Source organism: Sorex araneus, chromosome 1 (assembly GCF_027595985.1).
Source record: "Sorex araneus isolate mSorAra2 chromosome 1, mSorAra2.pri, whole genome shotgun sequence".
NCBI classification, from domain to species: Eukaryota; Metazoa; Chordata; class Mammalia; order Eulipotyphla; family Soricidae; genus Sorex; species Sorex araneus.
The window spans coordinates 103,109,294-103,125,793 of record NC_073302.1 but is presented as its reverse complement, the minus strand read 5'-3'; the positions used below and the strand labels follow the sequence as shown (position 1 = coordinate 103,125,793).

General features: G+C 53.4%; 1 protein-coding gene across 8 annotated transcripts in view; it reads left to right on the top strand.

The window, feature by feature from the left end:
• Positions 1–16,500, top strand: part of CTNND2 (catenin delta 2) — a 902,659-nt gene that overhangs the window by 780,946 nt on the left and 105,213 nt on the right. For all 8 annotated transcript variants that reach the window (XM_055141787.1, XM_055141773.1, XM_055141779.1 and 5 more), the window contains one exon: positions 5,269–5,454. In XM_055141787.1, coding sequence (XP_054997762.1) covers positions 5,269–5,454 — 186 coding nt within the window. The remainder of the gene's footprint in view (positions 1–5,268; positions 5,455–16,500) is intronic.

Here is a 16,500-nt window from a genome sequence, read left to right as displayed (position 1 = left end):
CAGGAATTACTCCTGATGGTGCTCAGGGGACCATATGGGATGCTGGGAATCGAACCCAGGTCGACCGTGTCCAAGGCAAATGCCCTCCCCACTATGCTATCGCTCCAGCTCCGCATAATGCTGCTTAACCCTGATGGCCTATTATGGTGGCAGAGAAATGTAGAAATTGATACATGCTTCAGTGCTCCAGCCCATCGACTGGGACTCCACCCCGTTGAGTACTGGTTTGCTCCAGTCCCTAACCCTCTTTGCCGTCTTGCCACAGCCTCACAGTAACAGCCCATCCATCCAGTCACTGTGTTATCATCTTCAGAGATGGAAAATAACAGAGGAAGGATTTAATCTTCCCCCCACGTTAGACCTTTTAATTTCATTGACAGGAAAATTAGGTCCCTCCAGAAATGACCATTCTAGATGCCTTGAGGATCCCAAGGGGCCTATTAACATCAGAGACACATGGTATTTTAAAAAGAGCCGCAGCACGCAATCTACTCGAGCCACAGACTGCAGCTCTGTCTTAATATACAGTGATAAGACCGAGGCAGAGGGACATTAAGCCTCTTACTGTGATGATGTGAAGAGAGCTTGCATTCTGCTGGATCTTGTGGTCAAAAATAAAATTAGAGTCTGTGCCCTCTTCTTTTTTTAAATTTTTTTTTGCTTTTTTTGGGGGGTCACACCTGGCAATGCACAGGAATTACTGGCTCTGCACTCAGGAGTTACTCCTGGCCATGCTCGGGAAACCATATGGGATGCTGGGAATCGAACCCGGCTCGGCAGCATGCAAGGCAAATACCCTCCCCGCTGAGCTCTCGCTCCAGACCTTCTGCGCCCTCTTCTTGCCTGGCTGAGTGCCATGTCACAGCTGGGAGGTCAGCCAGCCTTTGGGAGCCTGGATCCAGACCAGCATGAGGTGGACCCAGGCATCTTGGTACCTGATGTACCCCAGGACTAGGTTCCTAAGATTCTTGGGAGAGCCTCTCTCTGCATGTTCACACTTTTCCCCCAGAAGAGAACAATGGGATCACTGGAACTGTGGAACATGGAGTCAGAAGGCTTCATGGATCTTTCCTGCCTACTGACCAGACACGAGCCCTGAGCTTGAAGCCCGTGCAGAGCTCTGGTAACCCAACAGGCGCTCACTCCCTGTGGGTCCCGAGGCACTGGATTCTGAAGAAACGAAGTGATTCATTAGCCCCGGGCGACGGGAGGCCAAGCTCAAATCTGTCTCTCTAATCCGGGGGACTAGGCAGGGCTCTGAAATGAGGGGCTGAGGCAAGTATGGGGAAGGGGGGCTTGGAGGGAGCTGACGGGCGGGCTCCACAGCATCCACCTGAGGACCAGTAGCTGGTGCGTCCTCAGCGTGGGAGTTCTTGCTCTGGACCAAGCTCGAGGGAATTTGAACTGTCTGTTGGTCCTACAGGTGGGAGAATTGGGGTTGTCTGGGAGTTGGAGTCAGTCAGACCCCGAGTCTGTCATCGGTGCATGCATCCTAAATAAGAGCACACGTGGACAGAATCTTAGGCTCCATCTAAAGCAGCTTCGGGGAGTCTTGCTCTGAATTTTCTCCACTGGTGCTGAGGAGAAGACATACCCCAGGGACCCCAGGATTGCCTCAGGAGGACCGTGTGGGTGTTGGCAGGGTCAAAGCTGATGAACTGTTTGGCACTGCGTTGCCAGCCCGAAGGTGCTGTGGGGTTTTACCTTGTTATTACTGGCACCGAACTTTCTTCTCCGCCCTACTGCTCAAACTACTACTCAGCTTGCCCAGTGACAAGTCGGAGAGGAAAGGAAGGAGGCATGTCCCCTTGAAGGCTGACAGTTCCAGAATGACCCTGTGGATCCCTCGCCAGCTCTCAGCTCGCCCCTGTGATTGGGACAGTCTGTTGGCAGGAGCTAACATGTCACCTGGCGGGGCCGACCACCTCTTCCACGTGAGCCCTTTCTCATCGGCTCAGCATCACCCCGGTGACTCTGAGGGGTGATGCTGAGCCGATCACCCCTCAGAGTCTGGAGAAGGGCCGCTGACAGCAGCAGATGTCAGAGCGAAGCCCCCCGAGCTGCCACATACCTCCTTCAGGGTCCCGAAGGACCTGTGTTTCAGGCCCCCACAGCCCAAAGCACTCAAGGCTCAGAGAGGCGTAGAGGAGCGAGGACGCCTACGTTGCAGACCCCCGAGCCAGCTTCTTCCCAGGCACCACGAGGCTTTGGGGGCCCCTGAACATTTCTAGGGTGGCCCTGGGGGTCCCCAGCCCCCCAGGGCTTGGCCAGCTGAAATCTCAGACTTTAACAATGACCAGTTGGCTGAGTCCTAGCAGGAGTGTCCCGCGGAACCCCGAGCACTGCTTACGGGGTTCAGACACAGACTTTTGAATTCTCCCTTCTCAAGCCTGACCGGGCTGCTAGGAGTTAAAACAGGAGAGTTGAACCCCGGGAGCCTCCTCCGTCCCCCTTGAGTACGTCTGTGTGCCTCTTCTTTTCCCTCTGCCCCCCTTCATCTGTCCCTTCTTTCTCCCCTGCTGCTTCTCCTTCATCCCGGATTCTTCCTCCCCTTCTGTTTCCCCTGGGGTCGATGCACACGCTTTGGCTCTCCTCGGCAGGTCCCCCCCCCCCCGGTGGTTATTTTGATGAGCAGAGACAGCAGCCTGGAGCCGGCCCCCGGGAGGGAGAGCAACCTGTGAGGAGTCTATTCTGAGCCTGGGTGATGTAAAAAAACACCCGTTGGGGCTGGGCAGGGTCACTGTGCCCTGGTCCAGCCGCTTCCCTCTCAGCGGGACGCCCCGCCCTCTCGGGCCGGCCCCTGCTTCCCTGGAATCATGCTGGGCGCCTTTTCTTTGCCACCACGAGGATGCCTGATATAGAAAAGTCAGGCTGGCTCAAAGCTGATGGGATTAGCAGCCCATGAAACCTTGGAAAGCTGACAAGGAAGGTTCTAGAAGCGCTGAGGCTCCAGGGACAGGTCCTGGAAAAATGGATTGCTTTCCGGATGGATTTTTGCACCACCCCAAGCGGTCAGTGACATCAGGCTGGGACTGGTCCCTGCCCCCCCCAGCCCCCGCCCTGAACCCCACACCCGCCTCCAGTTCCAGCCCAGGACCGGGAGAAGTGGCGCCACCTGGTGTCATCCCAGAGGCTCTCAAGGGCGTCACCTTCGTCTGTAAGAACCAGGTGCCCTGCCAGGGTGCCCGAGCAGTGACAGGCAGATTGGCCAGTGAGTGGCAGTCACACCTCAGCCCCAGGCTGCCAGCGCTATTCTCTCCTCAGCCCGCGGGGAGCTTCCTTCTCAGTCAGTCGTGCCCTTTGGGTCCTCCAAGCTGGGACGCTGATCAGAAGGACGATGCCGTGGTGGACCAGATGCTTGAGGGACCCCCCCCCCCCCACATTCCTAGCTGAGGTGGTCTCGGGGGCTGGGGCACCGGGAGAGGGGCGCCGTGGGAAGCACGGGGTGTGAACCCAGCTCGTCCCTGAGAGGAATGGAAGTGGCCCGAGAGCCGGTCCAGGCCCTGGACGTCCACGCTGCACTCACTCTGCCTGCCTCAGGGACTCGGCCCCCTCCAGCACCGCCAGGCACCAGGCTCCCGGCAGCCGTATTTCTGTCTGAGTGTCCGTCATTCCCGACACAGACGGCCACAAGGATGGGGGCTGGCAAGCAGCCGGCTTCCAGGCTGCAGAGACGGTGAGACGGGTCAGGCTCTACCCTGGCATGCAGCGGACACAGGGGCAGACCCTGTCACTGGCAGGAGAATCCCCAAGCACAGAGCCCGGGGGAGCCCTGAGCTCTGCTGGCGTGACCCCCAAACCAGGAGCGCGCAGATTTATGGTCCCCCTGTGTGACAGGTCTTAGAGGCCATCAGCGTTTCCCCGGGGCTGCCTCCCTCTGGGGCGTCTGAGGGAGCGCCTGTGTCTGCCCCGTGCCAGCTCCTGGAGCTCACTCACACCCCCTTGGACCACTCCCTTCTCCCATCCCTGTGCTCCAGCCCTCCTGCCTCCCGTCCTCAGTCCCAGACCCTCCCGTGTGCGTAGCTGGTCCTGGGCCATCCTGAAAACTCTCCCCTCCCGAAGGGCTGGCACTTAGCAACCTTCCTGCCCGCTTGCATCCCCGAGTTCCCGTCCCTCGGCTGGCTCACACGTGCCAGAGTGGAGTTGTGGGCAGCATCGGGGACAGAGGCCGGGGGACTGCCCGCCGCTCGCCGTGCTCCGGCTGCAGACTCCACCTGGGCTCTGCCGATACGGCCGCCTAAGAGAAGGCAGTGCTTCACCCCGACTAGGAGGCGCTGATAAGACACGCCCAGCAGAGACCCGGCGTTCCACCAGGGAGGAGCTGTACAGTGCGGGGGCTCCAGCCCAGCCCTGTGGAAGGAAAGACAGCCAGAAGGGAAGAAGGGACAAGACAGCAGGGGGAACACAGGGGGACAAGGGCCAGGGGCATCTGAGGACACGGTGCCAAGGAGCGGGAAAGTGCCAAATACCCACACAAGAGTCAACAGCACCCAAAGCCTGGGAACCAAACTTCAACAGGCAATCTTGGGAATTGGCCTGCCAAGGTGCCCGGTCAAGGGGGGGGGGGCAGTGGGTGGGCCCCAGGGAGCTGGAAACTGGTGGAGAGAAGCTGATGCCGGTGTTGTGATGGGGTTGGAACACGGTGTGTCTAAACAACTCAGCTATGACTACCTTTATAAATGGCGGCGCTTCGGTGAAATTTTACCAAATAAAATGAAATTAGTACACACACACACACACACACACACACACCAGTTCATGGCGATACATGTGTCCTTGGATGAGCCTCTGGTTCGCCTGGAACACCCTTGTTTGCAGCCCAGAAGGCACCTGGCGGGGGCCAGATGCTACATCCGCTGGTTGTGTCTGTTCTGGACTCCGAGCCCGGGCGGGGCCCTGTATGTCGCAGGCTGGTGGCGGGGCCCTCTTGCCGCCCTGGGCCCTTTCGGACTCACGGACGGTTCTCTCCCCAACTCCTTCCAAGTATGGTCCCCGTGGCCGAGAAGCGGTTTCCCGGGGCAAGGAGGGGCACAGAAGTCATTTCTTGCGTGGGCCAGGGAGGGAAAGGTCTTCGGGACTCTGCCCGCTTCTCGGAATGATTCCCGCCGTGGCTGTGGAGGGCGTCCGGAGGAGGCGGCCGCTGGCCGGGCCCCCGGGGGTGTCCGCGGATGGTGGTTACGTTTCTGTGGGGGAGGCGTGCCAGTTAGTTTTTATTCACGGCTCCTCTGTCTCCTTTTTGTTTTTGTTTGTTTTTTTGGGGTTCTCCAGACCGTTGAAAACTGTGTGTGCATTTTAAGGAACCTCTCGTACCGGCTGGCAGCAGAAACGCCTCAGGGACAGCACACGGGCACGGATGAGCTGGACGGGCTGCTGTGCGGGGAAGCCAACGGCAAGGACGCCGAGAGCTCCGGCTGCTGGGGCAAGAAGAAGAAGAAGAAGAAATCGCAGGATCAGGTGAGCTGTGCCCGCGGGGGCGTCCCCGCTCTGCCCTGCAGGTGGGCGGGCGGCCGGGGCCCCGGCAGGCGCCTCGCACTCTGGGCACCCGGAGACGGCTCCTCCCGTGCGGGCAGCCCAGCCTCCGGGGAAGCTTCTGGCACGGAGAGCACTGGCCAGCCCTGAGGTCCAGGTCCACAGGACCGTCTGTGGGCTCGTGTGCACATCCCTCGGGGTGCTGCCCAGGGCCCGGCGGGCGCCGTGGCGTGGGGAGTGGCAGGGTGGAAGGTGCGAGGAGGAGCTGAGGAGGGAGGCCCTGTGTCAGAGCTCGCGTCCGCCCGCCCACGCTGGCTTGGAAGCGAGGCCTGGTTCTGGGGTCCGGGAAGTGGGTCTGATGGGGCATCACTAGCTGCAAGGGCCGCACCTCCTTGCTGGGACAGCAAGCCCGACTCCCTTCGCTGCGGACTCAGAGGGCAGAGTGCCCCCCGCCCCCGTCAGCCGTGCTCTGAGCTGCCAGCCAGATCCCCTGCCCTGACAGAGTCCTGGTCACTTCCCGGGACACTGTGGGCACGAGCCTCTGAGCTCGTCCAGCCCCAAGGCGGGAATCTCTCCCATTTCCGAGTATCTTCCCAGTACCCTGAGAAGGCTGGGAAGAGGCTGGGGACCAGCCTCCTCCCAGTGGCCCCACACCTGTGCTGCAGTCTCCTTATAGAAGATTCCGCCTCAGACTCCAGGGCGTGCTGGGCGCTCCTGTCACTTGCAGACAGGACAATGGCGGTGAGGTCAGGCTGGTCAGTCAGGAAGCCAGTGACCAGAAGAGCAATGAGGGACACTTCTACAGAGACGGACACGACCCCTGGCCCTGGTGTTGGTATTGTGCCCGAGTTCAGATTTCCGGTTGTGGAGAGACCAGTCCATACATGATCATACAAAAGCAAAGGAGCTTTATTGCTAGCCCGAGCTAGGGTCTGAGTCTCAGCCAACGCAGTGGAGTCTTGACGAGGACCCCGACTCCAAGTCACAAGCAGTTCATATAGGTCCCAAGGTTAAGCAAGCACTATGATAAGTGATCAAGCAAAAGTTGTCAGCATTTGATAAGAGTTAGTCAGTTTCTGGTTGTTCCAAAGAATGGACATAGTGACTAGTGACCCCGCATGGCCAGTCAGATGACCTAGCAGTGCCTTCCTTGGGCAGGCTACTCAACTGGGAATTTACCAGAAATTGCAAGTTCAGTTTCTGGGAAACAGAAACTTAGCCCTAGTCAAAACTTAGTGTTAGCTGCAGCCTGTCATGGCGTCAGTTTGGTCCACACACCGGCTGCCTCAGCCGCTCCTGGGAGCAGTGTCCATGTGTGGACGCGAACTCTGCCTGTATTTATGGTTCACTGAGCCATTTTCCGAGTTGAGTAAGATCAAGCGACTCACAGAATGTTGTGACTTTCGCCGGAAGTCTAGAGGAAAAGGTCCCTGGTTCATTTGTTTTACTTTTTCCCACGTTCATTCTTTAAGCGACAGAGAAGTGGTCTCTTTAAGAATGTCGTCCCCCTCTCTCTGCTGCTACAAGTAGGGTCACACATATTGGTGTAGATGCTTGTTGGTTCAGGCGGTCGCCAGGGTCACCCCGCCAGCTGCGGTCCCCACGCTTCAGCTGCAGTGCGGTGGACAGCTCACGACTGACGGCTCTAGAATCCCACTTGGCAGACGGGAGCTGCCAGGGCTCGCCGCCCTTCTGCCTCCCTGAGCTTCTCTCTGCTAACGTCACCCTAGGTGAAAATAATGAAATCGTGTGCTTTACTGTACTTCCTTAGGGCCCAGAAGTATGTGGGGTTTGACTTGGTTTGATGTGAAGCCACTCCTGGTAATGGTTCAGGGGTGCTCCTAGTTCTGTGCTCAGGAGGGAGCACCAAGGGTGCCCCCCTGGGGACCATATGCAGTGCCAGGACTGAACCAGAGAGCTCTGGGTCCCCAGCTTCCATCACTACCCTCTGTTCCCTGAAATCTCTCTGGTTTGTCAAAACAGATTTTTCAAAGACTGCATCTTGATTAGGGACTATCATCTGTCACCTGTAATCCCGGTACTCATCGATTTGCTTGAGCAGGCACCAGTAACATCTCCATCCATCCCTGTCACGTGCTAGTGTAGCCCAATGGCATCTGCTCGCTCTGGGAACACAAAGAGCATCAGACTTAAAGCCTCTCTTTACTCGTCCTTCCCAAAGCTTCCATATTGGGGATTCTTTCAGGGCTAGGGGATGAGGCTCATTACTGTTGTTATTTTTGACATATCGAATATGCTACGGGTAGCTTGCCAGGCTCTGCCGTATGGGCGGGATACTCTCAGTACCTTGCCAGTTTCTCCAAGAGGGGTGGAGGCTCCAGAAGATTCTGCGTCGCTCTCTTACAGGAGCTTTGTTTCATAGTCTCTGGATCTTGGCCATTGATAAGATTACAATGCGCCGGGGGCAGTTTGTTGGTGTGACTGTCAAGCTACTGGAAAACTGGGGATCTGGGTGGAGGAGGCCCAGTCCCGATCCAAGCAGGCTTGGAGATCTCAGCCATGAGTCTCGTATACCTGGGTTTCTCTGTTGGTGCCTTCATGCAGGAGGCCCCTCCAAGTGTGTGGAGAGGGGCCTTGAGCATGGCTGTGGTTGGGTTCTGGAGGTTTTCACTGCGAGGGTTCTGTTTGGGGCGGGGAGGGAGACTCAACCCGCCCCCCTCTGAGGGGCCCCAGTGAAGACAGCCTGGCTCGGGGGCAGGAGATTCTGCATTAGGAGCTAAATATATATAATTGATAATGTGTATTTTGTCCAACCGGTCAGTAAGGCACCAGCCTCCCAAGAATGTGTTTCTAGAAAAGGACAGTGAGGACCAGGTGAAAGAGAGAGATGGAATCCTCTGGTGCTTGTGTGTCTGCACATGTTCCCCCATGGACATTTTTGTTTCGTTTTGTTTGGGGCTTCCCTTTGGCAGTTCTCAGGGATCGCCCCTCTCTCTGCACTCAGGAATCTCTTCTGACAGGCAGCGGGACCCAATGTGGTGCCAGGGATTGAATCCGTGTCGGCTGCAAGTAAGGCAAGTGCCCTACCCGCTGGAAAATTTTTCTGGCCGCTCCCCACGGACATTATACAGGCAGTCTCTTCAGAAGCCATTTCACAAAGAATATTTGACAAGGAATCATCAGAGTAAACAGTTACTCGCAGAGATGGGGACGTTTTCTTCTCCGCGTCGCAGGGCACCACTGAGAGATGCATCCAGGAGGCGCTTTGAAGCGAAGGTTCTCGAACCAAAAACGGTGGCCCCTTCTCTGTCTGAGCTGCCTTTTCCCCCAACATGTGAGGCCAGCTTCCAAGCCATGGAGCAATCCTCCTGGCACTCATCTCTACTCTCCTTGGGTGTTAGTCTCCCATTCTGTTACTATATATTCCACAAATGTAGGCTGCCATGTTTTATACAAAATGCAATGCGGCTGCTGGGATAAACCCTTCTATTTGTCACCTGGTGCCAGTTGTGTCTTGGCAGAGTCATCACAGCCTTTGCCCCATACCTCTCCTGGCCATCTGAACATCCTGAACCCCAGCCTCTGAGCCTTTGCTGGTTCTGTTCCTCCCCCGGGATTCCCTTATTCCATTCCTGGGAGAATCACCATTGAGGATCCCACAAAAGTGGCCTGAGCCCACTCCGGCACCCCTAATGTAAATCAGCTGCCACTCCCTGTAGGACATTGACTTCCCCACAGGAAACACTTGTGTGTCCTTGGCAGGAGCTCATGGCATCACCGTCTGTCCTGGGCCCCGGGGAACATGATGGTGATCCAGCAGGCCCTTATGGTCCTGGCTGCTGTGTTGCATGTGGCCCGACACTCCGTGCTCACCGGAGCTTAGTTCCTTCAGACATTCACAGCACCAACTTGGAGTTCCCACGCGGCCATCCGGGCCTGGGTCATTCAGCAGCCGCCCAGCCCCGCCTCCGTGACCCCGCCTCCCCGCCTGGCTCCCTAATACCTGCCCTGTCTCCAGGGAATCCCAAGAGGATACTGGGGGCGTGGCCTATATCTCAGGGGGCGTGGTCTCAAAGGGGCGTGGCCCCCTGCCGGAGCAGCGGCCCAGCCACAGTTATTATTTTTTTGCTTCAGCATGATAGGTATAGTCTGTTTCTTTGAAAAATCACCCTAGCCTTCTCAATCGCTGTATGCAAAATAGCCCATTAGCTTAGTCTAACTTTACAAAAAACTATCAGTGAATAATAGAAGCTTGGCAAAACCTTCGTAAAGAGAACATACCCTCAAGCCTTCATTAGAGGCCGCACATCAATCAGGAAGAGCGCCTGAGAGTAAGAAAGAACTCTAGAATAGGAACTAGGCTACCATCAGCAATAGCACAACCAGAGTCCCCCCCTCCCACAGCAAGAGGGAATAGGATAGACAACTACAAGGTTCCAACTCTATACTTCCATAACAGTATGAAGAAACAGCAAAAATCCCCTCCACGAAGAGAGGGAGAAGAAAAGATTCCAGAAACCTCAACAGGGGCTACTCACATCTACGACCTCAGATAAAGAATTCAGAGAGGAAATCTTGAGGAGAGTCGACATACTCCAAGCAACCATGGAACAGACATCCAATAAATTAAGGGAGGATATGAATGAAGCACTGGAACGGTCTACCAAAAAAGTGCAGGAAGAAATGAGAGCAGAAATTTCAAAGCTACAAACAGAAGTCACACAAATAAAGGAATCGGTAGATGAATTAAAAATCTCACTAGATGCCCTCAACAGTAGAATGACTACAGCCGAAGACAGAATCAGCGACCTTGAAGATGAGCTGTAGAAAGCTTACAGACAACAACAAATCATGGCCAAAGACCTCAAAATGGCTATAGAGCGAATCAGAGCCCTGGGGGATGACTTCAAGAGGAACAACATAAGAATCATTGTAGTACCAGAAGCACAGGGAAGTAACCCCAATGGAAAAACACAGTGAAAGACATCATTGTCAAGAAATTCCCAGAGCTGGAGAAGGCAGACATCCAGATCCAAGGAGTCTGAAGAGTACCAGCAAAAAGAGACCCAAATAAAAAGACTCCAAGGCACATCATAGTCAGAATGATGGATGCTATGGATAGAGACACAATACAGCAAGCAGCAAGGTCAAAGAGGGAAATCACATACAAAGGAGCACCCCTCAGATTTACAGCAGACCTCTCAGAGGAAACCCTCCAAGCCCGAAGACAATGGTGGGACATAGTGAAAAAACTCAACGAAATGAATGCCTCACCAAGAATACTTTACCCGGCTAAACTCTCACTCAAACTCGAAGGAACCATACACTATTTCTTGGATAAACAACAGCTCAGGAACTTCATAGGCTCAAAACCAAACTTAAAAGAAGGTCTAAAGGGGCTGCTGTAAGACAAGGAGGAGCCCCATAAGAACAACAAACCCCACAGAAAGATGTCACAGCACCGACTTGTCCCAGCCTTGTCCCGGGCCACCGCCAGCCCCGGGCATCCTGCACACCTGCCCTTTCCACTCGCAGACCCGCCTGTGCTCCAGCATTCAGGGCTGCGCATTGCTCTGTGGCACGGGTGCAGAGACCCCATTGCCACGGCTGGGGATGCCCCCCGTTTCTCTCTTTTTCTCTGTCTCTGTCTCTCTCTGTGTGTCTCTCTGTCTCTCTGTCTCTGACTCTCTCTGTCTCTCTCTCTGTCTCTCTTTCTGTCTCTGACTCTCTATGTCTCTCTGTCTCTTTCTCTGTCTCCCTCTCTCTCTGTCTCTGTCTCCCTCTCTCTCTCTGTCTCTGTCTCTCAGTCTCTGACTCTGTCGCTCTCTGTCTCTGTCTTCCTCTCTCTGTCTCTGTCTCTCTCTGTCTCTGTCTTTCTCTGTCTCTGTCTCTCTGTCTCTCTCTGTCTCCCTCTCTCTGTCTCTGTCTCTCTCTGTCTCTCTCTGTCTTCCTCTCTCTGTCTCTCTCTGTCTCTGTCTCTCTCTGTCTCTGTATTCCTCTCTCTGTCTCTCTGTCTCACTCTCTCTGTCTCTCTCTGTGTGTGTCTCTCTCTGTCTCTGACTCTCTCTCTGTCTCTGTCTCTCTTTGTGTGTCTCTCTGTCTCTCTGTCTCTGACTCTGTCTCTGTCTCTGTCTCTCCTTGTGTGTCTCTCTGTCTCTCTGTCTCTGACTCTGTCTCTGTCTCTCTCTATCTTTGTCTCTCTCTGTCTCCCTCTCTCTCTGTCTCTCTCTGTCTTCCTCTCTCTGTCTCTCTGTCTCTCTCTGTCTCTGTCTCTCTCTGTCTCTCTTTGTCTTCCTCTCTCTGTCTCTCTGTCTCTCTGTCTCTCTGTCTCTGTCTCTGTCTCTGTCTCTCTCTCTCACGCCAGGTCCGCGAACCTGGGGCTGAAGTCAGCAGGTCGAGGCAAGTGTCCCCACGGCCCACGGCAGGTCACCCGCACCCCACGTGCCCTGTGTGAACATTTTGTTCCTCACACACATCACAGACGTGTGTGTGACATGTCGCAGAGCCCCACCCTCTGAAAGTCTGCCTCAGACGAGGTGGACTTTGTGTCATTGTCACTTCCTCAGGGTCCCCCACTGGGCCCGGGCAGGCTGTGTCCCCCAGTGACAGCTTTAAAGCAGCGAGTGCCCCAAAGTGACCATCACTTTGACTGCTGGGGGCAGGGGTGGGGAGTGGGATTCACATTAATGGCTCATTGGAATTTTACATGAATTTCTTATTTCAGAAGAAACCCTTATCCATCCACATGCACCTATAGGAATATCTGTGCAGACACATAACATGCACACACACAACATATCAGCGACATGTGAGTGACATAGCAGTAAGCTATAAGAAGGAAGCAAAGCTTATGTCTGTCCCGTGGCCTGCCTCGAGCCACAAATATCCTCACAAATCTCTCCACCCTTTCCTGCTTAGCTTTGTTTATCCCTTAAAAAAACCCACTCTGCAACATTGCTTAGAGCAAAGGGGCCCACGCTTTTGTGACCTGTCACCTTCTTTTCAGGAAAAACCCACTCATTGACCTCCTCCCCCCTCACACACACACATGCACACACCACACACACCGTAAATCTACCTTCTTTAAGTGAACTAACATAAAGCCCCCCTCACCCAATTGCACCCAAGGCCATACCACCCCCTCATTCTCAGCAGCACTGGGGGAAGAGGGTGTGCATCTCCTTGGGAGACTCTGGCATAGAGGAGACACCTCTAATCCATAGCATTACCCACAATTACCCAAAACAGTGGTTTAAATTTCTCTAATCCTCGGCTTCCCAAGCTCTTAACTATATGTTCAGATCCTCAATTCCTCTGAACAAGATAATGAGTAAGAAGCATGTTCCTATCTCTGGCATTTGCCCCTGCCTACACGTGCATGAACAAAGTACAGCTTGAAAATTTAAGTGAGCTTTGAAAAAGCCAAGAACTTCTAAAACTTTTGCAGCTTTGTTTAAGAAAACAAAAACAAAGAGGCTGGGACCGGAGAGAGCGTGCAGCAAGAAGGGTGCTTCCCTTGCGTGCGACTGTCCCCAGTTCCTCCCCCAGCACCCCATCTAGTTCCAAGCCTCTACACATCACTGGGTGTGACCCAAAAGCCAGAAAATAACAAGAGATAAAAATATGCAACCCAAACTGAGGAACATTTTTTCAAATCTCAAGCATGAGGAATAAAATGATGAGGAAGGGATATTTTTGCCCAAAATGTCCTCCGTGCTGGAAGAAAGCTGTTTAAATGACAAAGGCCCTTCCTCTTTTTCCTTTGCTCTGCCTTAATCTAATCCATGCTTAATTTATAAACTGCAACCTGGAGAATGAAAATAAACAGACACACACATACAGTCTGCAAGCATTTTCCAGAACCTGAGAGTCACAGAGAGTACCGTCCACCGGCCGTTGCTTCCACAGATATATTGCTTTCCTACTTCAGGTTATTAAAGAATCTTTGGGAGTCTACCCCAAAGGTCCAGTCCAACCTGACACAGTTGGCCTAAGGCTTGTGAATTTTAATCCTACGTTCCTAGGACTCGCAGCTGAACCGTTTGTTTTGACTGTGTGGAAAAATTGGGTGGTGTAGTCAAGAGGTCTGTTTAGAAGCAGCAGGAAAATCGCATCCTGCGTCTGGCTTTATCCAGGACAGAGTCCCACTTTGGTAAAAGAATGGCATCCCCCTAGGTTCCTCCTGGGCCCTCCTTCTCGAGGGAAAGCATGAAGGGGTGTGGGGGCAGAGAGGTCTTTGGTGGCTGGCCTGGAATCCCAGCGTCACACTGGGAAGATGTTGAGTCTCTGGAGAGCGCTGTTCTGAAAACTTTCGGCCTACGCTGAGATGATGCAAATGCCATAGTTGATGGGCAATTGATACTCCTTCCTCTATCCGCTCAAGAAGAGTTTGAATCCAGCAGCCAGGCAGAGACCAGCTGCATGGTCATACAATGATCAAGTACCCATCCCTTTACCAGTGCCCACTCACCACCAATGTTCCCAGCATCCCTCTCGCCACCCCCACCCCAACCCCCCCCACCTCTGTGGTGGCCACATTCCCTTTTAATCTCTCTCTCCTTCTGGGTATTATGATTTGCAATACAGGTACTAAGCAGCCATCATGTTTGGTCCATAGTCTCCTTTGAGCACGCATCTCCCATCCCGAGTGAGCCCTCCAGGCATCATTCACTCGAAGGTCCTTTCTCTATCCCAGCTGCCCTTTCCCTCAGCATGTGCAACCGTCCTCCTGGCCCTTATCTCTATTATCCTTGGGTGTTAGTCTTCCATTCTGTTACTTTATATTCCACAAATGATGCACGGGTTACCTTTGAAACGCTTCTTTATCTTAGTACTGACAGGGCGGAGAGGCATCAGCAACCGGAAATAGCAGGCAACTCCCCTTCCTCTCTAGCTGCCACCCCAAAGTTTCAGTATTCACATGAGTTGTCTTTTTATTTCCTTCCAAGTCCCTCTGTAGCCATTAAGATGGTAACAAAGGTATTTAAGAGCTACATCGCTCATGTGTTGAAGCAAAAGAAAATTGTCTACTGATTTAGCTCTTTATTCCATTCCGTTGTGTGGGAGTTATTGAGGAGAATGAGGAGATACTGACACAACTGCTCTCTCTGTCTGCTGTGTTTCCTGTCCTGCTTTGTAGTAAGCGTGCAGATGCTCCTTCCGCAGCCTCCCCCATTCTCTGGGTTTCTTACGGAGCCAGGAAATCTCATCTGGGTTGAGTTTTATCATCTGATTCTTTCCTGAGTTTTATTCAGTCTTTATAGAAAAAAAAATGATAGCTTCAAGGTTTTAAAGAGATGGGAAGTTAGAAAAGGGGTGAAGAAAGAAATTATTGTTTCCCCCATTGCAGACAAAATGACTCCGCCTCTGAGAAGCCAGTGTTGGTCTTCACAGCCTCCCCCATCAGACCAACAGACTGGGCTCAATTCTCTTCCCAGCGGACTATTTCTCTCCTGAGCCAGGACCCATTTCAGATCACGAACCAGGAGCCCGTGCCTGGGCCCCTTCATTGTTGGAGCTGGGTTTTGTCGCTTTGTGTTTAAGGGGACTTACTTGCAGGTTCCACTGGGAAGCCGTGCAAAGGTGTAGACTCAATTTGAGCTGGTGTGGAAGTGACCGTGTTCGGGAGCGACGAGTGTCACTCAGTGCGTGTCCTGGTTAGGACATCAGGACTGAGAGACTCACGGAAAAGGAGCCTGAATGGATTGTCCCACACATGTCTGGGATCTGCCCATCCATTGCTGAGCTATTGCCATCACTCAAACTAAGCTGCGTGGCTGTTGAGGAGAATAAGGCATGCATTTTCATGTTCTCTCCTGGAAAAAAAAAATGAGTGGAAAATGTTTAAAATTACTTGTGGAGGGGCCAGAGTGATAGTACCGCTGGTAGGCTATTTTCCTTGCATGCAGCCAGATCCGATCCCCAGCATCCCATATTACTCCTCAAGCACCGCCAGGAGTAATTCCTGAGTGCAGAGCCAGGAGTAACCCCTGAGCGTCACTGGGTGTGATCCAGAAAGCCAAACACACAAATTTTACTTGTGGTAAATAAATGACTTTACATTACCTCCATCAGCCCCTCCCTTTTCATGTTGCAGGGAGCCCGTGTAAGCCTCTACTCATTCCAGTAAAATTTTCAGAACTGAGGAAATTAGCTTCCCATGGATGGTTTAATTTCCGTCTGCATACATACACACAGTCAGTACATACTGTTATCTGCAAGACGGCTTAATATATTTCACAGTGATTTCTTAAATATTTTTTATTTTTTAATGAGTCACCATGAGGTATAGTTACAGACTCACAAACTTTCGTGATTATGTTTCAGTCAGAAATGATCAAGTAGCCATTCCTCCATCAGTGCCCATTCTTCATCACCAATGTTCCCAGTAATTTTTAAGCAACCATTAACAAACAACTAAGTAACAAGACTTCAAAACAAATTATAAGGGAATAATTTAAGTTACAGTCATTGTTCTCAAAAATGTGTAAATGAACATTTGTTTCTAAGCATCATTTGACCACTGAGTCTGCATTTTCCACTCGACCAGAGGTCCGTAATGGCCCCAGCATGTCCCAGGCTGACTTTATAGATAGCCCCCACCCCCACCCCAGGGATACCCGCCCTTACATCATCAGCCATCTCTGGCACCAGGTCATGAAGCTGGGCATCGTCCAGAAGGACCCTTATGTGGGTGATGAGGCCGGAGCAGGGGCCCCTACCTCCAGAACCCCACTGGGCATCATCACCAACTGGGGTCCCCCTGGGATCTGGCAGCACAGCTTCCCAGCAAGCTGTGCCAGGACTCAGGCGGGCCATGGCGGGCCCCTGACACAGAATCCCACTGACACCCCCCTCGCACAGATGAACCATGAGTGAATGACCGAGTCATATCTGAAACCTCCATTCCCATCTCCATGGCCATGCGGGTGCCCTAGGTCCACCTCTGGCCATGCTTCTGGCAGCTTGTTGAGTCTGGTAACAGAGTCCCCCTCTCCGACATTCTGTCGGGGGGGGGCACTCTGCCGTACCCGCCTGCATCTTCATGCAGTTGACAGGAGTCAGAGACTC